General features: G+C 42.5%; 1 protein-coding gene across 8 annotated transcripts in view; it reads right to left on the bottom strand.

Annotated features, from left to right (window-relative positions):
• RPH3AL (rabphilin 3A like (without C2 domains)) overlaps nucleotides 1-25,096 on the bottom strand; it is a 258,215-nt gene that overhangs the window by 70,272 nt on the left and 162,847 nt on the right. For all 8 annotated transcript variants that reach the window (XM_040336810.1, XM_040336811.1, XM_040336807.1 and 5 more), the window contains one exon: nucleotides 17,225-17,399. In XM_040336810.1, coding sequence (XP_040192744.1) covers nucleotides 17,225-17,399 — 175 coding nt within the window. The remainder of the gene's footprint in view (nucleotides 1-17,224; nucleotides 17,400-25,096) is intronic.

Here is a 25,096-nt window from a genome sequence, read left to right as displayed (position 1 = left end):
GCAAGGTACAGGGATAATCAAATTCCTATCTCCTGTAAATTCAACCCCAATTTTATTCATTAAAAGAGAAAGAGGAGGGTGATATATGAATCAAACTACAAACTGGGATTAAATTACTTTCAAATCATTTACTACTATGTACTACTATTTCTCTTTGTGCTTAGGTTGAAAAATCTCCCCATGAGCTTTTGCTGTGAGAATGACATTACTAGAAAAGAGCTCATTAAACTTTACTTTTGTGCACAAAGAGCCAGAACTGTACTGTGTGTGTGTACTGTTGAAAGGGCAAGGTAAATTAACCTACAGTTGTGCTCATACGTTTACATACCCTGGCAGAATTTCTTGGCCATTTTTCAGAGAATTTGAATGATAACACAAAACCATTTCTTTCACTCATGGTTAGTGTTTGGAAGAAAGAAAGTCACTGCTCCAGGTGGGTCTACTATATGGTCATACACTGTTACAGGATTCCAAGGGTGCTGGCGGTGCACTAGGCAAGCATAAAAGATAGATGAAGGATGGATGGCCGCACTCCAAAAACCGTACAGGTTGTCTTTTATTAAATGAACAGCAGATACATCACCAGATCAAAACAACAGGGACAAGGGGAACATCCGACGTTTCACACAAAATCAGTGCTTATTCATGGCTTCGTGGTGTGTTTGGCTGAAGCCATTAATTGTCATGCATCTGGTTTACTCCTTTTAAAATAATAATGACAACAGAAACTACCCAAATGACCCTGATCAAAAGTTTACATAGGGAGGAGGTGCTGTGGGGTTTTAGACACACACTGCTCACACCTCCTTGATGTCTTTGTATCACGTAGAAAGCAAGCCTGACGCACTGCTGTAGTCCATAGGACGGGGCCAGCACGTTAGTAAACACAGAGAGAAAGCTCACAGTACTGTGGTCATCAGGAAACAGACAACTAGGAAGTGTCCAGAACAGAATTACAGCAACATCAGAGCAAAAACGAACAATGAGGACATGAAACCAGGACTGCAGTAAGAATCAACTACACCTAGAACTGCAAGCTTTCTACTGTGGATAAAAATTTGCGCTGCTTTTGTGAATTCTGAAGCCCTGCTTGGATGGTCTTGAAAGTTCTATGAAATATTTCATCAGTGAGCAGATGCGCAAAATCTGGTTCCTGCAGCTCCGCCACGCCTTTAATTCACAGTTCAGGTCACCCCAGCTTCAGCTGGAACTTGATGACTTGGAGATTCTCCTGGCTGAAGTCGATCTCTCCAAGCAACTATCCCAAATTTATCATGCACTCCTGCCATCCATCCAGGAGGAAAGTACTCCCCTACTGCTGACTTCAGAGATAGGAGACACCAGTGCTTTGGAGGTTCCAGCTTGCCTGATAACCCTTGCAGAGGTTTGTTTCTGCAGACGCGCTGTTGCCCCTCGAGGTCTCATCCATCTGGTAAGAGTACCCTATTAGATTTATTGCACTGGGACAAGCTTAAAGAGTGGTGGTGGTGCACGGCAGTCTTGCCATCTATCTCCTTCATCTATTCATCTACCCACGTCTGTGCGGATACTGGACACTCTTCACTTTATCTACAGTTTTGCATAATGGACTTTGTGATTATAATATTTTCCTTAAATCTGTGGGATTCATTTTTCCCAATTGTTTTTTTTTTTTGGACTTGGTTTATGGTTCCTTAGTTCTGGTTGGATGCTGTATACCAGAAGTTTTTTCATTTTTATTTTTATATTTATATTAATTTATTTTTATTTTTATATGTACCAACTCTCCTTGATTGAGAATAACACTTTATTACCCGTCATGGATATTTGCTGACGCTATTCAATAAGATTTTTTCTCAGCTTTGTATTCACATGTTAATATTATCACATATTCACTTTTTGATATGCACTTTTCATTTTTGTGTCACTTTATGGATATATTTGGACGTTAACACTTCATATGAGTATTACTTGCCATTTTTTCCCATTTATTTAGCGCAACTATATAGCCTTTTTTTTTACAAAAGTTTACATACCCTGGTGATTTTGGCCTGATAACATGCACACAAGTTGACAGAAAGGGGTTTGATTGGCTATTAAAAGGTAACCATCCTCACCTGTGATCTTTTTGCTTGTAATTAGTGTGTGTGTATAAAAGGTCAATGAGTTTCTGGACTCCTGACAGACCCTTGCATCTTTCATCCAGTGCTGCACTGACGTTTCTGGATTCCAAGTCATGGGGAAGGCAAAAGAAATGTCAAAGAAAATTAGGAAAAAGGTAATTGAACTGTATAAAACAGGAAAGGGATATAAAAAGATATCCAAGGAATTGAGAATGACAATCAGCAGTGTTCAAACTAAACCAAACCACGGTCAGGTAGACCAACTAACAATTTCAGACACAACTGCCTGGAAATTTGTTCATTGTTCGAGATGCAAAGAAAACCCCACAAAATAACTTCAGGTGAAATACAGGACTCTTTGATAACATGTGGTGTGGCCGTTTCAAGATGCACAAGAAGGAGGCACTTGAAGAAAGATGGGCTGCATGGTCGAGTTGCCAGAAAAAAAGCCATTACTATGCAAATGCCACAAAGTATCCCACTTACAATATGCCAAACAGCACAGGAGACAAGCCTCAATCCTTCTGGCACAAAGTCATTTGGAGTGATGAGACCAAAATTTTGCTTTTTGGCCACAACCATAAACGCTACATTTGGAGAGGAGTCAACAAGGCCTATGATGATAGGTACACTATTCCTACTGTGAAACACATAGGTGGATTGCTGATGTTTTGGGGAAGTGTGAGCTACAAAGGCACAGAAAATTTGGTCAAAATTGTTAGCAAGATGAATGCAGTATGTTATCAAAAAATACTGAAGGAACACTTGCATTCATCAGCCAGAAGGCTTTGCATGGGACACACTTGGACCTTCCAACATGACAATGATCCAAAACACACAGCCAAGTCGACCTGTCATTGGCTACAGCGGAATAAAGTGAAGGTTCTGGAGTGGCCATCTCAGTCTCCTGGCCTCAATATCATTGAGCCAATCTGGGGACATCTCAAACGTGCAGTTCATGCAAGACAGCCCAAGAATTTACAGCAACTCGAGGCTTTTTGCCAAAAGGAATGGGCAGCTTTCCCATCTGAGAAAATAAAGAGCCTCATCCACAAATAACACAAAATACTTCAAGCTGCCATTGATGCTAAAGGGGGCAATTCACGGTATTAAGAAACGTAAACTTTTGATCAGGGTCATTTGGCTATTTTCTGTTGTGATTATGATTTAAAAAGAGTTAAAACAGTTGATTGATAATAAATGGCTTCAGCCAAACACTAACCATGAGTGAAAGAAAGGTTTGTGTTATCATTCATATTCTCTTCGATAAATGGCCAAGAAATCATACATTTTGCCAGGGCATGTAAACTTATGAGCACAACTGTATATACCTTTTCTGTTATGGCTTTACTGCACTTTTTTTTCTAAAGATTGGCAGCTTTTAAAGAGAGAACATTTTTAATTAAAATACAAGATTTGTCCATTGAAGATGGCTGGATAAACAACTCTTAAATCCCCTGCTAACAAACAGCTTTTCAAAGAAAGGTCAAACTGACCAGGAGTCGCAAATTCAATAATTGTACAGTTTGAATGCTCCTGAATTTAAAGGAATTGTCAACCCTCAAGGTTTTTCACCTTAATGCATTCTATGCATTAAAGCGGAGCTCCACCCTAAAGTGGAACTCCCGCTGATCGGAACCCTCCCCCCCCTCCGGTGTCACATTTGACACCTTTCAGGGGGAGGGGGGTGCAGATACCTGTCTAAAGACAGGTATTTGCACCCACTTCCGGCCACACAGTCTCGGGCAGACTGCGGGCATTACGTCACCTCCCGTGACCCCCCCCCCCCCGTTGTGTGCTAGGAACACTCGGCTCCCAGTACACAGCGGGAGCCAATTAGCAGGCGCAGCGCAACTCGCACATGCGCCGTAGGGAACCAGGCAGTGAAGCCGGAGCGCTTCACTTCCTGGTTCCCTCACCGAGGATGGCGGGGGGAGCAGCAGTGTGACGAGCGATCGCTCGTCCTCTGCTGCGGACAGCGCTAGACTCCAGGACAGGTAAGTGTCCTAATATTAAAAGTCAGCAGCTGCAGTATTTGTAGCTGCTGGCTTTTAATATTTTTTCTCAGCGGACATCCTCTTAAAGGTGAAAAACCTTCTGTGCTGCAGCCCCCCCCCCCCCAGAGCCCCCCTTTTTCTTACCTGAACCTGATCGTTCAAGCGACAAGTACAAGTCCAGCAGCTCCAGCCGCTGTCTTGGGTTCTCATTAGATAGATTGATAACAGCACTAGCGAGTCGGCTCTATACGGCGCCTGCGCACAGACGTTAGGCTTCTTTCGGCAACTCGTGACGCGCAGTATGCGACGGTCGGAAGCCTGTCAATCAATTAGGAATGCCCAGTCCCGCAGAAGACATACCCGGAAGCGGCAGTGAATATATGGTATGTACGGGGATAAAATTAAAAAAAAACAGCCGATTGTCATTAGGACAACTCGGCTGAATGTAATGTTAAAACATTTTTTGGGTGAACCTCCGCTTTAAGTAATGGTACAAGGCACAGAACAAAATGCAAAGAAAAAGAGGTTCATAGACTATGCCAGTGATGGCGAACCTTGGCACTCCAGATGTTTTGAAACTACATTTCCCATGATGCTCATGCACTCTGCAGTGTAGTTGAGCATTATGTAAAATGTAGTTCCAAAACATCTGGGGTGCCAAGGTTCGCCATTACTGGACTAGGCTAGTGTTCATGAATTTATCCCCATATAATCACTTTTGCACAGATCCCCAAATAAACTAGGTTTAAAAGTTCATAAATAATATTTAACCAAGTATACTAAACATGTCCTAAAATGCTGTTCATAATGTTTCTTTAACAAATAAAAAGGCCCATGCCCCCACCCCACCCACATACATTTATGAGAGTCTCCACAGTGGAAGCACTAGATAGTTGGGGGCACAGGGGCACACTGGACACCCAGAACATAGCACAATGGCAGCAAACATCCAAGTGTGTCCTCTCACCCATATTACATCAGCAACAAACAAAATGGCCCCTGCCCCCACCTATAAATGCCCTTTACAGCAAAGAGCACATGGAAGGGTAATGCATGCAAGACAAAATCAGAGAAATTCCCAGCTCAACTCACCAACCAGCCCAGTGTGCTAAATAAATTCCTGTTTTTAATGCATACCGTTAGGTTAATTTGCTTGGTAAGCAGACCGATTGGTGAGTTGAACAGGGAATTTCTCTGGTTTTGTCTTGCATGTGTTGCCCTTCCATGTGCTCCTTGCTGTGAAGGCCAGTTATAGGTGAGTGAGTGAAAAACTTATATAGCGCAACACATGCGAACTGAATCGCCTCTGGGCGCTGTCTACATTCTCTGGGTAAGGAAACCTCTTGACCTCAGAAGGTGGGGCAGGAGTAATTTTGTTTGTTACTGATGTAATATTGGTGAGGGGACACACTGGACACCTTTGTTGCCATTGTGCTATGTGCTGAGTGTCCAGTGTGCCCCTGTGCCTTTAACCACTTAAGACCCGGACCATTATGCAGGTTAAGGACCTTGCCCCTTTTTGCGATTCGGCACCTCGTCGCTTTAACTGACAATTGCGCGGTCGTGCGACGTGGCTCCCAAACAAAATTGGCGTATTTTTTTCCCACAAATACAGTGGGGATCGAAAGTTTGGGCACCCCAGGTAAAAATTTGTATTAATGTGCATAACGAAGCCAAGGAAAGATGGAAAATCTCCAAAAGGCATCAAATTACAGATTAGACATTCTTATAATATGTCAAAAAAAGTTAGATTTTATTTCCATCATTTACACTTTCAAAATTACAGAAAACAAAAAAATGGCGTCTGCAAAAGTTTGGGCACCCTGCAGAGTTAATATCTTGTACTTCCCCCTTTGGCAAGTATCACAGCTTGTAAATGCTTTTTGTAGCCAGCCAAGAGTCTTTCAATTCTTGTTTGAGGTATCTTTGCCCATTCTTCCTTACAAAAGTCTTCCAGTTCTTTGAGATTTCTGGTCTGTCTGTCACGCACTGCTCTTTTAAGGTCTATCCATAGATTTTCAATTATGTTGAGGTCAGGAGATTGTGAAGGCCATGGCAAAACCTTCAGTTTATGCCTCTTGATGTAACCCCCCGTGGATTTTGAGGGGTTTTTAGGATCATTATCCATTTGTAGAAGCCATCCTGTCTTTAACTTCAGCTTTTTCACAGATGGCATCACGTTACCATCCAAAATTTGCTGAAATTTTATTGAATCCATTTTCCTTCTACTCGTGAAATGTTCCCTGTGCCACTGGCTGCAATACAACCCCAAAGCATGATTGATCCACCCCCATGCTTAACAGTTGGACACAGGTTCTTTTCATTAAATTCTGTGCCCTTTCTTCTCCAAATGTACCTTTGCTCATTCCGGCCAAAAAGTTATATTTTAACCTCATCGGTCCACAGAACTTGTTTCCAAAATGCATCAGGCTTGTCTATATGTTCATTTGCAGAGTTCAAACGCTGATTTTTGTGGTGAGGACGTAGAAGAGGTTTTCTTCTGATGTCTCTTCCATGAAGAACATATTTGTACAAGTATATCTTTATAGTGGAATAGTGTACCACAACTCCAGGGTCTGCCAGATCTTTCTGGAGGGATCGTGCAGTCAAACGTGGGTTTTAAATTGCTTTTCTCACAATCCTGCGAGCTGTTCTGTCTGATATTTTTCTTGATCTTCCAGATCTTGCTTTAACTTCCACTGTTCCTGATGACTGCCATATCTTAATTACATTCCGAACAGAGGATATTAACATCTGAAAACGCTTTGCTATCTTCTTATAGCCTTCTCCAGCTTTGTGACCGTCAACTATTTTCAGTTTTCTAGACAACTGCTTAGAAGAACCCATGGTGCTGATTGTTGGGGCAAGGTCAGATGAGTCTGGGCATTTAAAACCTTTGAGATTGACATCACCTGGTCTTCCCAGACGATGATTGAGAACAATCCATGACACTGGCAGGTCTCCGCTTTGCAAAGGGGGCAGTGCATGCTATAAATTCTGCAGGGTGCCCAAACTTTTGCAGACGCCATTTTTTTGTTTCCTATTATTTTGAAAGTGTAAATGATGGAAATAAAATCTAACTTTTTTTGACATATTATAAGAATGTCTAATCTGTAATTTGATGCCTTTTGGAGATTTTTCCATCTTTCCTTGGCTTATGCACATTAATACAAATTTTTACCTGGGGTGCCCAAACTTTCGATCCCCACTGTAGAGCTTTCTTTTGGTGGTATTTGATCACCTCTGCGGTTTTTATTTTTTGCGCTAAAAACAAAAATAGAGTAAGAGTATTTATTTCTCCCCCTGCCCATTGGTGAAAGCACTCCCTGGTGACATCTTTAACATCACACCATATTTGCTAGGATCATATACAAGTCCTGTGTATATTGTGGACTAGACATCCTCCATTTGGCTATTTATCCGCTCTATGCTTACAAGCTTTGGATTCCTGTACATATGAGTACTGATTGTTTCATTTGCTCCAGCTGTTTAGGGCAATCTTATTTATCTATTTATTTTGGTTCATCATCTTATTTAAATAATATTTAAATTTTTTGTGGATTCACCTTTACACAGTGTTCACAGCCCATGTGCGGTTATATTTATTACACTGTTTTGTGTGCATACACATTTTTGTAATAATATATTCATGAGTTTACTCTGAGTATCTTTTCTACATTTTGTGCTATTTGATGATTTATTTCATCTTTTTTATTCTTACAGCGCTACACTTTATAATTATTGCTTGTTTACAATTTTTGTCAGATTGTGGTGTTTAGGGTGTTTAGCAGCTATTATCACATATTTCTTATAGTTGGCGCACTTTCTTCTCTATATATTGTTTAATTACATTCTGTCTACATTCTGTCTTTCTCTGTCTTCCATGTACTGCCTAAGGCAGAGATGTTCTGTAATCATTTCTTCCACAGGGATCGGTCATGAAATACACCTTATTCTATAAATATTGAACAGTCTAATGTAGCAGATTTACATCTCAATTCCAAGCATCTCTCCACTTTGTTTTCCAACTGATTAGAATAAAACAGCTACCCAAAATGTATTATAACAAACGGTTAGTTGGCAGCTTTACATGTGAGCCAGCATATGCCCACAACATCCACATTTATCACAAGCATAAGCAAACAGGCCGCTTGGTTATCAGCCAACCCATTACAGATGTGAGCTGTATCACAGATGTCACCATCTAGATATAATGGTAAATATAATGTCTGTAAATGCTATGTTAAATTACAGCTTAAAAAGAAAAGAGATTTTTTTGCCGAAAACAAGGTTCTGTAAAACTAAAACAGAGGAATCAATGAGTGGTGTTTGTCTTCCAGTAATTATTCCAAGTTTAGTTCCCCGCTGGCAGATGATCCAGGTTAAAATGAAAGACCTGTCACCATGCACGACCAGAGCTAACTTTCATTTAATTTCTGCCATAAAACAACAGCTGCAATGTAGCCGTCAGTGGGAGAAATAATTAAATCTCAGCTAACCAAACTCAATAAATCAGGCTGAAGCAGCACCTCACTATTTTCTTTTAACGCTGAGAATTGCCTACTCCCAAACATACACACACAAATCCAATGCAATATATATTTGTACATTCACACATATATATATATATATATATATATATATTTTATATATATATATATATATATATATATATATATATATATATATATATATATATATATATATATATATATATATATATATATATATATATATATATATATATATATATATATATATATATATCAAATATATGTGTAGCGCTTGCTTGCTATTAGTAACTAACATCCACCATATAACCCTGCTGCCAGACCTTCATCAATCACCTCAGAGACTATGAACAGTCATTTGCGTTGTTTTGTTTTTGTTTATTGGGTGATATAACTTGGTTGGGGGAAAGGGGATTTGGGATGCCCATAGAACATGTTGCTTTGCTATCATATTTAGTGATCATTGATGAATTGGCTAGGCCTTGAAGAATTTATGTCCTGCTAACATTTACAGTCTCTTTCCCTGCATATCACCATGCAGACTATTGCCCCTCTTCCTCTGCATTAACTCCTGTAGACTGTTGCTCCCAGGACTTCTCTCCTGCACAAAACTTCCACTGTAAAACTATTAGACCCCATCCCATCATCTTCATTGTGACAAAAAGGAATCACTCTGAATAATCCCAACTTACTGGCTGTATTTAGGTGCCGTTACTAGGCCAGAGGTCCGCAGTACCTCTCCCTGGCGACCAAGTAATTTAGTAGCACATGCTGATCCCAGCTAGCCCGACTTGCAAATCCTGCGCCCTCAGGCCGCATCGATTTGACACACTTCCCCACAGTCTCTCCTCTGTTCCGGGACTCCTCATCAATGACCGTGTAAAGATTGAGGAATTCATCCATGACCGTGTAAGGATGAAGTTCTCTCCCAGACTTCCTGGCATGCCTCGCACCCAGCACAACACTGTAGTACACTCACGACCTTCTCCTGCCCTGAGTCCATGATGGAGAACTCTATCTGGACATACGTTCTGACAGCCTCCCTTCAGCCCCTCTGCTCCAGGAACTCCTCATCAATGACTGTGTAAAGATGAGGACTTCATCCACGACTGTGTAAGGATGAAGCTCCCTCACAGCTCTCCCAGGCTTCTCCGCGCTCGGCGCACCCCCCCAGATGGGGGCCGCCTCCTGCCACTGTCTAGTACTCCATTCTCCACTTCTCCCGGCCGACAGCTCCTCCCCAGCTGCATGCGACCTCAGCTTATATGGGAGGCCTGTTCACTGCCAATATTAAGTGGGGATTGGTCAGGGATCCTCACATGAGCTGCCTGCCACTCGAGTCCCAGACCCTGCCTCTCTTCCAGAACAATCCCTCTGGAAGCAGGGGAGGCACCTCAGAACTAGAGCACAGGTGGTCACACCCACTGCTACACTAACCACTCCCTGCCCCCAGATCAAAACAAGCAGGCCTAGCCTGAAGCATAGACCTGCCTAAACATACCTGCACTGGCAGTTTCCCTAGCAAAAAATCCTATGCTAGCACCTACCTACAGTAGAGGGTGCTAAATATACAAACGCACACACACACACACTCTTAATTTAGTAAATTAACCAGACATCAGGAGATCAGATAATTGCCCAGGATTCCTGCACTGGTTATTTCTGGTTATTTGAGGTCACAGGAAAATCTGTTCTAAGTACAGAGGTCACTTTTTATTTTATGTTCTTATATACATGACTGGATGTTTGACATGACCACAAATTCACGGTCATGAGAGAAATACAGAGACTCCTACTGCTGACCTTTTCTGAAAGACGCTAGTTGCCTGGATGGTTTACTCATCATTCACTGCCCTCAGTACTTTCTGGAGTAACATATGTAGATCAGGAAAGTCAGAGAAAATACCAAAAAGTCCCTGTTTACATAATTGTAAAGTTTTGTTGCAAATGAGAATTATGAAGGGTTAGGCTACTAGCACTTTCAGCAGGAAAGTATGTAAGTGTTCTGTAGCATTGTAGGGGCCAGCAGATGGAACCAAGGCACATAAAGTGGACCAGAAAACACACCCAGAAATGTGTGGGATGTTGAAGCTCCTTTAGCTACCATAGCTCTTCAAGAGAGTGTTGACTGGCAGCGTAGGGCAGGTAAGCATTGAAAAGATACTGTCATCTTGCCCAATTAAGCATCAGAAGGACTCCCTGAACCCCTGATACTCACCCAGCCAGTCATCACTCCTGCCTCCAGCAGGCACTAAATTTCCTATTGTTGGCTGGTGCTTTAAAGCTGAATATCAGGTATGTTTCTTTCCTTGGATAGTTACATTGGTCCAGCTTGGACTAATGCAAGTATACATATTCTATCCCTTGCTGATCCCTGTGGAAACAGAGAATCACTGTAGTAGATACCGCTTATATAGAGCTCCTCAGTTTTCTGAATTCTATGCTTACTCCCAAACTGCATTCAAAGAATGCTTTGCATTATCTCACTGAATGCAATGCATTATGTGATTGAATGTGGTGGAGAGGCAGGGCGTGGACTTAATCTCCATTTCACCCAATCACAAAATGTCTTGCAATAATTAAGAAAAACATAACTGGATTTCTGCTCTTTCCAGCGTCGCCTCCATTTCCTTGCTTGAAGCATCTGGACAGCGCATGAGACCCTCCACACCCTGAACAGTCATGACGGAAACAGCATGCGGTGCTAAACTTGCAAGATCCGGCATTAAATTGGCAACATAACCCCCTGCAATTTGCAGCCAGTTGTGAAAAGGCTGCTGGACCCTCAGCCCCCACTTCAAATGGGAGGAACCGAATTATGTGAAGACGACATCACTTCCATCCAGAGAATATCGTTTTGTGGCCCCACCGTAAAGAGGGCCGGACTGTGTAATGAAATTGCTCATCAAGCAAAAACAAGCAGGCCCACCATAGACTCGCTGGGCTTCAACGATAGAATCCAGATAACAAAATAAAAATCATTCTGCATTTGTGAGAGGAGATAGCTGGGGGGACTGGTAAGAGCTGGGGGGCATTTGTGAGGGAGGGTGACATTTGTGAGAGGGGGGGACATTTGTGAGAGGAGGAAGCTGGAGGGGAAAAACAGGTGAAAGCTGGAGGTGACATTTGTGAGAGGTGAGAGCTAGAAAGGGGGACATTTGTGAGAGGAGAGAGCTGGGAAGGGGACTGGTGTGAGCTGGAGGGGGGGGGGGGGGTTTGTGAGAGCAGGGATTTGTGAGTGGGGGGGCATTTGTGGGAGGTGAGAGAGCTGGGGGGAAATTTGTGAGAGGTGAGAGAGCTGGGGGTAATTTGTGAGAGGTGAGAGAGCTGGGGGTAATTTGTGAGAGGTGAGAGAGCTGGGGGATAATTTGTGAGAGACCTGGGGGGACATTGGTGAAAAGTGAGAGAGCTGGGGGGCTAAGCAGACTGTATCATTCTAAATCACCCACTAATACGCTGCCTCTTCTGCAGGCCCCAGTCATGCTGGCCGTCCTCCTAGTTTCACTCAACTCCAGACCATATACTTTATGGCTTAAACATTTAGTGTTATATTTATAATGGCATCATTTCAACCTAGCAGTTTGGAAAGTCTGCTGAGAATAGACAAACCATGTATCTGCAGCAGAAGGCCAAACTAAAATAAAACACGGAGGGCAAGTGCTTTTTCATAAATGTTCACTGAACATGTCTCCGTGCACCTTACATAATACGATTTTCAAAAATTCTGCGTTAACATTCAATTAACTAGAATGACATACCTGGACTTTCTGTTTAACTGTAGTCATCATTTACAACACTGTACTTTTGTGCAAAATCCTTCAATCACAATTTAAAATAAAATATACTTTTTTTCATAAAGAAGAAGTAAACCCTCTTAAAAATAATCCGGGAAAAACAAACCCTGCAAGAGAAAGGCATAATGAGTTAGTATGCATAGCATACTAGCTCATTATGAATTACTTACCTGAGATCGAAGCCCCCGAATCGGTCCTCGATCACCTCCTCCACCGCCGCCATCTCTCCCGGAGTAAGTTCCGGTGCAGCGATGACGGCACAATCGCCTTCACTAACGGCACGCTCAGTGCGCCTGCGTAGACATCGGTGCCCCTTTTTTGGAAAATATCTTCTTAACCATGTGGTTTAGGATATATTTCTTGGACCTACAGGTAAGCCTTAATCTAGGCTTACCTGTAGGTTAAAGTGGTCTGTAAGGGTTTATAACCACTTTAATAAATACAAAATTCTGTACCTGCATCAGCAAAAAAAGGGAAAGACAGACTGCTAACAAACATTTTACATCAAACTGCTAACAAATTTTGGATTCACACCCTTGGCACTCCAGTTTTGGAAAACCTAATTTTAAAATCACTGAATGCAGCACAGTAAACCTTTTTAAAACAGATTGCATTCACAGGTATCATTTTACCATATATGCCAAAAAATAACAGAACTATCCCTGTTTTCAAGATGCAAACAAATGGCCAGAGCGCATTTAGAACCAATGGTGTATAGTGCAAATCCTGTCTAATATTGTATAGCCGTTGATTCCAAACTGCATACAGCTTTGGTTGTACTGTCAAAGAGTCAAAGTCAAAAATTCCCCTTGAAAGGTTTTTAGAATTCTAGAACCTGTTCTTTATGGTAACTCTCGGTGCCCATTAATTATGTCTGAAGCCCATATATCAGTTATGGAAAAAGGATGAATGTGCCTAGCAACATCATGTCTAAGCACAATGAGAACCTGCATACATATATATGGGTGTTGTTTCCTACTGAGTAAAGATGCTCCATCTAGTGGCAACATCTACAAATAAATAAAAAAATAAGAGATTTTATTTAACCACTTGCCATCCCGGCCATTGTAGAATGACGGCCACAAGGGCTCTACAATGCCGGGAGGCCATCTATTGACGTCCTTGGTTCCTTCCGGCCACTGGGGGGCATGCGCGCATGCCCGCCGTATCACTTAGGTGCCTGATGCGCGTGCCTGGCGGCCGTGATGTCCACCAGGCACCCGCAATCGGCAGTTACAGAGCCAGGGATGTGGTGGATCTCTGTGTGTAAACACAGAGATCCATGTCCTGTCAGGGAGAGGAGACCGATGGTGTGTCCCTTGTACATAGGGACAACCATCGGTTACCTCCCCCAGTCAGTTCCCTCCCCCCACAGTAAGAATCACTCCCAGGGAACACATTAACCCCTTGATTGCTCCCTAGTGTTAACCCCCTCTCTGCCAGTCACATTTATACAGTAATCAGTGCGTATTTATAGCACTGTTTGCTGTATAAATGTGAATGGACCCAAACATGTGTCAAAAGTGTCCGATGTGTCCGCCGTAATATCGCAGTCCTGACGATAACCACCATTACTAGTAAAAAAATAAACCATAATTCTATCCCCTATTTTGTAGGCACTATAACTCTTGCGCAAACCAATCACTATACGTTTATTGCGATTTTTTTTACCAAAAATATGTACAAGACTACATATCAGCCTAAACTGAGAATAAAAAAGTAAAATAAAATAATAATTTATAGCGCAAAAAATAAAAACCACAGAGGTTATCAAATACCACCAAAAGAAAGCTCTATTTGTGGGGAAAAAAAAGGACGTAAATTTTGTTTGGGAGCCACACCGCACGACTGCGCAATTGTCATTCAAAGCATTGAAAGTTTGCCTGGGCAGAAAGAGGGTATATGTGCCCAGTAAGCAAGTGGTTAAAGCACAACTTTTGTTGAGGGAAAAAAAAAACATTCCCCCCTGGGTGATCTATGTACATTACAAGGATTATAACAACCTTTGTTGCAGATTCCTACCTTTTGTTATGCTGAAGAAATCCCTGTGTATTTGTCTGGGCCTCTGTACTGAGTGAGTCTAATGGGAGTGGTTTCACATTTTAACTGTCAGATGTGCAGCTGCAGAGCACTAATGAGGAAATCTGCTGGGCCTGCATCCCTTTAGGCTCCATTCACACCTAGGCGTTTTGTCGCCTGTAGCCCGACGCTACAATATGCCGGAGGGTCGAAATTGCATTGTTCTCTATGGAGACTGTTCACATCTCCTAACGCAGAACGCCGTACGTCGATAGAACGCCGAACGCCGAATTTCAAAAAAGTCCCGGACCCTTTTTCGACGCGCGTATCGGGCGGCTTAGGCGTTCCGCATAGCCGACAATACAATGTAAAAAAACGCGGTTTAAAACGCCGCAAATCTCGGGACAAAACGCCTATTTTTTGTCGCCGCAAATCGCGGTACTTACGCCGCAAAACGCATACGCGAAGGTGTGAATGCAGCCTTAGACGTGTTCCTATTGAAAGTATCTCTCCAAAAATGACATTTTTGTTGCAGGTTATGCCTGGAATCTGACTTGTATCTTAGGCAGACTTCGGGGACAATTGGTGAGCCAATCACACATTCAGGAAATGATGTTTCTGGTGAGTGGTCAGTACACGCTATGTATACAGAACCACTCCATGTAGCCATATTGCAATTTTTAGAAAACTACAGAGCTGCAGATTGAAAAGCAAAGGTAATTTGTAATAACATTTAATTACAATAGGATTAGTGTCGCAATTATATGTGCTATATTATTTTTTCTTTATTTTCTATTTTTTTTACCACGAAAGTGAAGTTATCATTTAATGAGCAGCAAGACTTGAAACCATAAGAAATGTTTGATTTCTTTTCAGTACGAACATCTACTTTACAACTATAGAAGTTTTTTTAAATAATGTAATTTACAGCAAAAGTATGCCAGATGCAAATAAAATAAGGAGGTCCCTCTGGAAAACTGCTATATACCAAAAAACAGGGGAGGCGCTTAAATTTATCTGCTGAAAATGTAAACTGACAATAAGGTTTAGATAATAGATGAACATAACCAGTCTACAAAAAAGGCAATTCTGTAAACAATAACAAAGGGAAATAAAAGATTTACTTTAAACTTTTTTAAAGTAAACTATCACTTGAGAGAGACTGCTTCTTTCACTTGTACATGTCACCCCCCGCAAAGTCCCCGCTGCCCTATTTATAAGCCAAATCCCCAATGCTGACAGTTATATTAGTGCATGTTTGATGCCAATGCTCCACAGATGTCCCACTGAACTACCCCGAATGCCACCATGTGCCATCACTTAAGCATGATAATTGGTTGCCCTGACAGCAAGCATTGCATTGTTGGGTGTAGAGGGAGTTTCACAGGTGCCCCATACTTACAAATGCTGGGTTTTTCTAGAACTGTAGTGAAGGATAGAACAGTGAGGCACTGGTAAGATAAAAAATAGGCACCGTATAATGCCTACCAAGTTGTACTGTTATTTCATACTTGGCAGCATAATACATAAAAAAACATCAGTGCTGCATCTCCTGGTATTATAATTGCTTATCTATGAGAAATTGGTAATTTGGTGAAATCAATAATAGAATTAGGAGCCCATAAACTTTCACTTGAGCAATAAAGACTAAAACTCAAAGACAACATTCCATTGAGCCTTTTTTCTGAGCATTCCAGCCAAACACAACTCTTCTACTGGTGGATTTGTATCCTTTGTGGCTATTCGAGAATATATTTAAAATTAAAGTTTTTGTGCCCGAAATTCAGACAAAATTGTGTATATAGAACCATGTTTCTGCAAATTCAGTTGAAATCTTACTGCAGAGTCATTGTATGCAGTAAAACATAGGAAACCGTTATGCCGCTTACACACGAGCGGTCAAACCGATAAGAACGGTCTGATGGACCGTTTTCATCGGACCAAACCAATCGTGTGTGGGCCCCATCGGTTATTTATCCATAGGTTAAAAAAAAAGCAATCTTGTTTTAAATTTAACCAATGGATACCTAACCGATAGAAAAAAAAACGATCGTTTTGTAGGAACGTCCATCGGTTAAAAATCCACGCATGCTCAGAATCAAGTCAACGCATGCTTGGAAGCATTGAACTTCATTTTTTTTAGCACGTCGTTGTGTTTTATGTCACCACGTTCTGACACGATCGTTTTTTTAACTGATGGTGTGTAGGCACGACTGACCATTAGTCAGCTTCATCGGTTAACCGATCGTGGACCGATCATGTGTACAGGGCATTAGTGTAACGTGACTTGTGCCATGGACCCGTTGTTTTCAGCTCCAGTCCTCAAGGCACCCCAACAGGTCATGTTTTCAGGCTTTCCATTATTTTGCACAGGGGATTTTTATCAGTTTCACTACCTTAGCAATTACCACAGCCATTTCATCTGAGGGAAATACTGAAAACATGACCTGTTTTGGCGCATTGAGGACTGGAGTTGAGAAACACTGCCATGGTTGCACTTTGCACTATGCCATTTTGATGGTACCAAAATCCAAAAATGCACACATATACACGTATACAGTACAGTTATTGCAGGTTATCGGATTATTAAAATATTTACCATAGTTCCTCATTCCATGGCACTGGCCTACGGCAAACAATTCAAAGGCATAAAGCATGTTCAGAAAAGGATCACCTTCAGAAATATTTTGTCCTTATCTAATACTATATTTTTTAGTTCAGCACTGAAAACAATAAATGGGTTTTTAGGAAGACAGCATGACATGACATCAAGAGCAGCATACAGTCAGTGGCCAACTCACCTCTTCCTTTTGCCCAGGTATATGCTCGATTAATTGTAGCAGTTCCTAGCTCTTGAATTTGAGGTTCAGCTTGTATATTCCTTAAGTGAATTTCACCTGTTTTGTTTGAGATTTTTAATGGCAAAATGTGTTTTGGGATGGCTTTGTAAAACCAAGCTCCGGACCTCTTCCAGACCTATAGAAAAATATAGGGAAACATTATGTTAAATATGACTATTTAATTTACAGGAAATGGTCATCTAAGCCAGTAACTTTCAACCATTCAAAATGAAATCTGATCAACACATCTAGTAAATAAAAGAAAACAGTGCTTGCATATGAACCATCTTTAGGCACAGTCATGGCTGCACCCCTTACAGTTACCCCTCTCAATATTAAAGATGGAAACAGCTCCAGGTAGAAAAGGTGAAAAAGTAATGTACCCCTTAAAATGGGGCCATATACTGTGCATACCAGTGATCCAGGACAAAAAAAAACATACAGGTATAAAGGGGTTGTAAAGGTTTGTTTTTTATTTTCTAAATAGGTTCCTTTAAGCTAGTGCATTGTTGGCTCACTTACCTTTTCCTTCAATTTTCCTTTCTTTTTTTTTTTCTTTGTCTGAATTTCTCACTTTCCCACTTCCCTGCAGGGAGACGCACACAGCGTCTCCCCGCAGAGATGTAGTTCCAAGGGAGGGGGCGAGCACACTGACTAACCCCCAGCCAGAACGGCTCGGATGATGGTGTAAAGCTTACTGAGGAGAAACGGGAAGTGAGAAATTCAGACAAAAAAAAAGAACATTTAGAGGGTAAATCGAAGGAAAGGGTACGTGAACCAACAATGCACTAGCTTAACCGCTTGCCAACCGCCCACCGCAGTTTTACTGTGGCAGGTTGGCTCGGCTGTGCAAAATCACGGGATTTCGCTCAGTGGCCACTAGGGGCGCGCGCCCCCTGCTTGCCCCTGTTGCTGATGCGAGTGCCCCGGCGGGTGTGATCACCGCCGGGCACCCTCGATCGCTCGTGACAGAGCGAGAACCGGGAGCTGTGTGTGTTTCAGGGGGAGAAATGCCTGATCGTCTGTTCATACAATGTATGAACAGCGATCTGTTATTTCCCCCAGTCAGTCCCACCCCCCTTTCAGTTAGAACACACTTTAGGGAACATAATTAACCTCTTGATCGTCCCCTAGTGTTAACCCCTTCCCTGCCAGTGACATTTTTGCAGAAATCAGTGCATTTGTATAGCACTGTTCGCTGTAAAAATGACAATGGTCCGAAAAATGTGTCAAAAGCGTCCGATGTGTCCGCCATAAGGTCGCAGTACCGATAAAAATTGCAGATCGCCGCCATTACTAGTAAAAAAAAACAAATATTAATAAAAATGCCATAAAACTATCCCCTATTTTGTAAACGCTATAACTTTTGCGCAAACCAATCAACAAACGCTTATTGCAATTTTTTTTCCCAAAAATATGTAGAAGAATACTTTTCGGCCTAAACTGAGGAAAAACATTTTTTTTATAAATATATTTTTGGGGAATATTTATTATAGCAAAAAGTAAAAAATATTGCTTTTTTTTTCTAAAATTGTCGCTTTATTTTTGTTTATAGCGCAAAAATTAAAAAAACGTTTTGTTTGGGAGCCACGTCGCACGACTGCGCAATTGTCAGTTAAAGCGATGCAGTGCCAAATTGCAAAAAGTGGCCTAATCTTTGGCCAGCCAAACGGTCCGGGGCTGAAGTGGTTAAAGGAACCCATTTAGAAAATTATAAAATGAACCTTCAAATCCTCATTATTGTTTCCAATCCCAGAATCTATTATGTGTCAAGTTACTATTCTGTCTTAGGCCGTGTACAGACGACCAAACATGTACGATGAAACCGGTCCGCCGGACCGTTTTCACCGTACATGTCTGCCCGGGGATTTCTGTATGGTGGCTGTACTCACCATCATAAAGAAATCTGCGCGTAAACAATACGCGGGGCGTGGCCGCGCCGTCGCCGCGGCGACGTGGGCGTCCCTGCCAGTTCAATGCTCCCACGCATGCGTCAAAGTCATTCGACGCATGCGAGGGATGGTGGGCGCTCGGACATGTACGGTAGGTCTGTACAGACGACCGAACATGTCCGAGTGGACAGGATTCCAGCGGGCTGTTTTAAAACAAGTCCAGAAATATTTGCCCGCTGGAAAAAGGCCCGGCGGGCAAATGTATGCTGGAATCCTGTCCGCTCGGGCCTACACACGACCGAACATGTCTGCTGAAACTGGTCCGCGGACCAGTTTTAGCAGACATGTTCGTTCGTGTGTACGGCCCATTACAATTACTGTAGATGTGACAGGCCAAGACTTGAAGCTGAATTTTGCGCAAAACAGTTATGGTGTAAAATCAGAATGCATGTGTATTCTTCCTTGAATCTTGGTATGCTTTGTATATTTCTTCCAGATCTGTGCAAGTAATCTAGTGTGAAACCATGCCTTTGTGCAGGAGCTTCCTTTAATAAAGACCAGCCGTTTCTGCTTTCTACCCTAGTGCAGGCTGATGGTCCTGTCTCCACCCCTCCTGCAGTTTTCTGCAGGCAGCCTGTAGTGGGTGGGGCCTGCTGGGCCCCTCCCACAGCACTGCTCTCTGCACAGGCTATGTACAGCTATAAAATATTTAAATGAACGTTTTTGTGCCCAAAGTTCAGCTTTAGGTAAAAAAATAAACATAAAAAATGTGCATGTACCCATATATCTATTTATTTTGCCTTATATTTCATAAGGAAAGACCGATAATACTGTTCATGTCCACTACTCTACTCTCTTAAAATTGCATGGAAATTTTACATTATGAGAGTGATTACCAGTAATGATATAATTACACATTTCAGACAGTCTGTCAATTGAAGGAAACATAACAAGCACAGTTTGTGCACATTGTGCTCAGCAGCTGAGTAGGATCAAATCAAATTTTCTATATTTAAAAACTCAGGCAAGAGAAAAACAGACATCATTGCCCAGACAGCATTATAGGCAGTCCTGAGCTAGCCTGCAGTGTAGAGTTGTCGTGTTTGAAAACACAAGTCATTCTGAACCTAGAATCAAATGAATAATTATTTTTACGGAGCAAAATGATGCTTGCAAATGCATTTCAGGGAAGTAATGCAAGCTTGCAAAGAGAATCTTTCAAAACCATGATCCATTCACAAACAAGTTTTAACCACTTCCATACAGGGCATTTTCATCCCCTTCCTGCCTAAGCCAATTTTAAGCTTCCAGCGCTGTAAGGCCTCGTGCACACGATCGGTTAACCAGAGGACAACGGTCTGATAGACCGTTTTCATCGGTCAAAACCGATCATTTGTGGGCCCCATAGGTTATTTATCCATAGGTTAAAAAAAAGCCAACTTGCTTTAAATTTAACCGATGGATTCCTAACCGATAGGTCAGTTAAAAATCCATGCATGCTCAGAATCAAGTCGACGCATGCTTGGAAGCAATGAAGTTTTTTTTCAGCATGTCGTTGTGTTTTACGTCCCCGCGTTCTGACGCGATCATATTTTTAACCGATGGTATGTAGGCACGACGGACCATCAGTCAACCAATGACCATCAGTCCGTTCTCATCGGATGGACTGATCGTGTGTACAAGGCTTAACAGTTTAAATGACAATTGCACGGTCATGCAACACTGTACCCGTATGACATTTTGATAATTTTTTTCACCACAAATAGAGCTTTCTTTTGGTGGTATTTGATGAACTCTGCGTTTTTTTTTTTTTGTGCTATAAAGAAAAAAAAAGAGCGACAATTTTGAAAAAAAAAAAACACAATATTTTTTACTTTTTGCTATAATAAATAGCCCCAAAAAACAAAAATAAAAATGTCTTCCTCAGTTTAGGCCCATATTTATTCTTCTACATATTTTTGTTAAAAAAAATCGCAATAAGCGTATATTGATTGGTTTGCGCAGAAGTTATAGCGTCTACAAAATAGGTTATTGATTTTTGCTAGTAATGTTGGCGATCTGCGATTTTTGTCAGGACTGTGACATTGCGGTGGGCAGATCAGACACTTGACACATTTTTGGGATCATTGACAATTATACAGCGATCAGTGCTATAAATATGCACCGATTACTGTATAAATGTCACTGGCAGGGAAGGGGTTAACACTAGGGGGCGATCAAGGGGCTAAATGTGTAACCTAGGGAGTGATTCCAACTGTGGGGGAAGGGGACTGCCCGGGGGAGGCGACCGATCAGTGTTCCTATATACAAGGAACACAAGATCTGTCTCCTCTCCCCTGACAGGACGTGGATCTGTGTGTTTACACACACAGATCCACATCCCTGCTCTGTGATGAGCAATCGCGGGTGCCCGGTGGACTTTGCGGCCCCCAGGCACGCGCATCGGCTCCCGAGTGAAGTGGTGGACGCGCGCCCCCTAGACCGCCGGGAAGCAGAGGACATCATATGAAGGCCGCCCGGGATGGCAGAGCTACCTTGCGGCCGTCATATTACTATATGCGGGATGGAAAGAGGTTAAAGATGGCCAAGTAAAATATTCTACCATTTACCTTACCTGTAATTTTTCTATAAAACCACTATTGTATAGCAAAGCATAACTAGAGGATTACCAACTAAGGCTAGGTTCTTATCTGTGCAGGGAGTGTGCTGGCAGAACACAATGATTAGTGTTGCAGGCTATAGCCGCCACCACCAATCATTCAGGGAATGACCCAACAGGCTGGTTGTACACAAGTCGATAGATCGACTTGTGTACAACCAGGGTGTCTATACATGGATCAAAATGTGTCCGATCCCTGCGAACTGTGGCCTGTATGGACATCTTTAGTTTACCTTTGCAGATAAGGGGTGTCTGCACATAAAAACAAACTGTGCAGCTTTGACCAGAGCTAGGGTTGCCAACTCATCCCTTTAAAACAGAACACATATTAATTACACAGGTTCTGTGGCTGATTAAGGAGGTAATTAAACTCACTTGGTGCCTTATTTGCATTAAATTAGCCTCAGAACCTGTGTAATTCATATGTGTTCTGTTTTAAAGGGATGAGGTGGCAACTCTAACCAGAGCTGAATAATGACCTTGCTGAAGGTGTGGGCCATTTACGTACCTCATGAAGCCCGGCTAGAACACTCCCAGAATATTGCTAGGACATTGCTAAGTAAAGCCTAGCTATTCTTGTTTACCTCCACCATCACAGGAGTGAGCTCTCAAACTCTGAGCTCAGAGCTACTGGATCAGGGGAGGGAAAGAGCATGCGGGTTTAGACCTCACACTGGGGCGGTTTGCAAGCGCTATTGCGCTAAAAATAGCACCTGCAAACTGACCTGAAACAGCGGCTGCTGTTACCCCAGTGTGAAAGGGGCTGTAAAGAAGATCATCACTCCTGTGATGGTGAAAGTGTGCAGTTATAGCTGGGAGTCTCTCAGCAATGTCCTGGAACTTTTCGTGGCAAACTTCATGAGGTAAGTAAATGGCCTACACCTATAGCAAGGGCATTAGTCAACTTTGGTCAAAGCTGCACTTTTTGTTTTACTCTACAGATGTCCCTACATCTGCAGTGCAGGCTTAATTGGTAAAGGTGAACTATGCCTGTAATAAATACATTTGTATTTGTGTTCTGGTTTGAGTTTTTATAAACAAAATGGTTTTGCTGTACAATTCTCTCCTTGATACTATTGGCTATTTAATTGTTTTACTGCCAATTATTCTTGTTCTTTCACATAGCATGGTTTTAGAGCAAACTTATATTAAGACCACTTTTACATTGGAGGCATTTTGCAGACGCCTGTAAAGCGTCTAAACATGCCTCCCCTGCAGCCACAGTGTGAAAGCCCGAGTGCATCTTTGGAGGGGTTTGTATACACCGCTCCTCCACCGCCCCTGCCCATTAAAATCAATGGGCATCGCTGCAAAGCACTTTGGCAGCAGTGCTTTTCGGGTGCATTTAACCCTTTCTTCGGCCGCTAGCGGGGGTTAAAAGCACCGCTAAAATGACGGCACCACTAACGCAGAGCGGTGTCCGTGTAAAAATGTTTCTTAAAGTCTGCAGTTTTATGTTAAAGAACTTTGGGCCAGATTCACAAAAGGGATACGACGGCGTATCTCCTGGTACGCCGTCGTATCCCTGTTTCTATCTATGCGACTGATTCATAGAATCAGTTACGCATAGATATCCCTAAGATCCGACAGGTGTAATAGTTTTACACTGTTGGATCTTAGGATGCAGTACCGCGGCCGCCGCTGGGGGGAGTTTGCGTCGTAAACCAGTGTCGGGTATGCAAATTAGGAGTTACGGCGGATCCCCGACGGATTTTCGCGTTCGCTACGTCGCCGCTAGTCTAGTTTCCCGTCGCAAAGTTAGTCGTCGTTTTAGGTGCCCTAACTTTAGTCAGCAAACGTATTGCTGTCTAAAGTATGGCCGTCATTCCCGCGTCGAAATTTAAAATTTAACGTCGTTTGCGTAACACGTCCGGGAATACGGAAGTACGCTACGCGCGTCGTCGTTCGAAAAAATGACGTCACGGCGCGCAAAGCACGTCGGGAGTTAGGAAACGGAGCATGCGCAGTACGCCCATTTGAATTGGCCCGCCTTGTGCCGGAGGCCGCTGCCCTACGTGAATCTGGCCCATTATTCCTAATTGTTCAACACTTTTTAGATTTCACTGCTGCTTTCACAGATTGGTGAACATCTGCCCATCTTTACCTCTGAGGCCCTGTACACACGTCCGAGAAACTCGACGGGCAAAACACATCGTTTTGCTCGTCGAGTTCCTTGTGAAGCCGCTGAGGATCTCGGCGAGCCAAAATTTCCCATTGAACAATGAGGAAATAGAGAACATGTTCTCTATTTGGCCCGACGAGATCCTCATCGGCTTCCTCGGCCAAAAGTGTACACACGGCCGGGTTTCTCGGCAGAATCCAGCTCCGATCGAGTTTCTGGCTGAATTCTGCCGAGAAACTCGGTCGTGTGTACGGGGCCTCAGATACCTTGACCTGTTGCCAACTAACCTAGTTAGTTGCACAGTGGTCTTCCCACTTTTCCTTGTTTGTACCACTTACTTTTTGCTTTTTGTTGCCCTGTCACAACGTTTTTGAGAAGTGTTGCTGCATTCAATTAAAAAAATACCTTATTTAGTCTTAAAACAGTACATTTTCTTAGTTTGATATGTTTTCTATGTTTTATTGTGAATACAATTTTGGGTTTATAAGATTTAAAAAACAGGGCATTCTTAGGTAGATTCACAAAGAGCAGATACAGATAAGCCGACCTAACTCTGAATCTAAGCCGACCTATGTTTAAGTGTATTCTCTTACAGAGATACACTTAAACATATCAAAGATAGGACGGCGCAAGCTGTCCTATCTTAGATTGCAATGTTTTGGCGCTTCCATTGCGGCCGGCGTAGATTATGTAAACTAGCATTTACGACGATTCCCGAACGAACGCGAGCCCGCCGCAGTCGATTAACGTCGTTTCCGTAAGCGATAGGCCGCCTAAAGTTATTCCACCTATGAGGTGGAATAACAATGTTAAGTATGGCCGCCGTTCCCGCCGCGAGGTTCGAATGTTTTACGTCGTTTGCGCAAGTCGTCTGCGAATTGGGATTTACGTCGTTTACGTACGCGTCAAAATCAATAGGCCCGTACGGCCTACTTAGCCGCAATGCGCACTGGGAAATGTAGTCGCCCGGCGCATGCGCAGTGTCAAAAAACGTCAAAAAACGTGAGGTCAAGCCTCATTTCCATACAACACGCCCCCCTCCAAGTCATTTGAATTAGGAGCGCTTACGCCCGCTCGTTTTAGGCTACGCCGCCGAAAATTAGCAGGTAAGTGGCTTGAGAATCACTACTAGCCTAACTAATTTACGGCGGTGTAGCCTA

The sequence above is a fragment of the Rana temporaria genome, chromosome 2, assembly GCF_905171775.1.
Source record: "Rana temporaria chromosome 2, aRanTem1.1, whole genome shotgun sequence".
NCBI classification, from domain to species: Eukaryota; Metazoa; Chordata; class Amphibia; order Anura; family Ranidae; genus Rana; species Rana temporaria.
The sequence above is the reverse complement of the archived record's forward strand: the minus strand, read 5'-3'. Positions and strand labels throughout refer to the sequence as shown.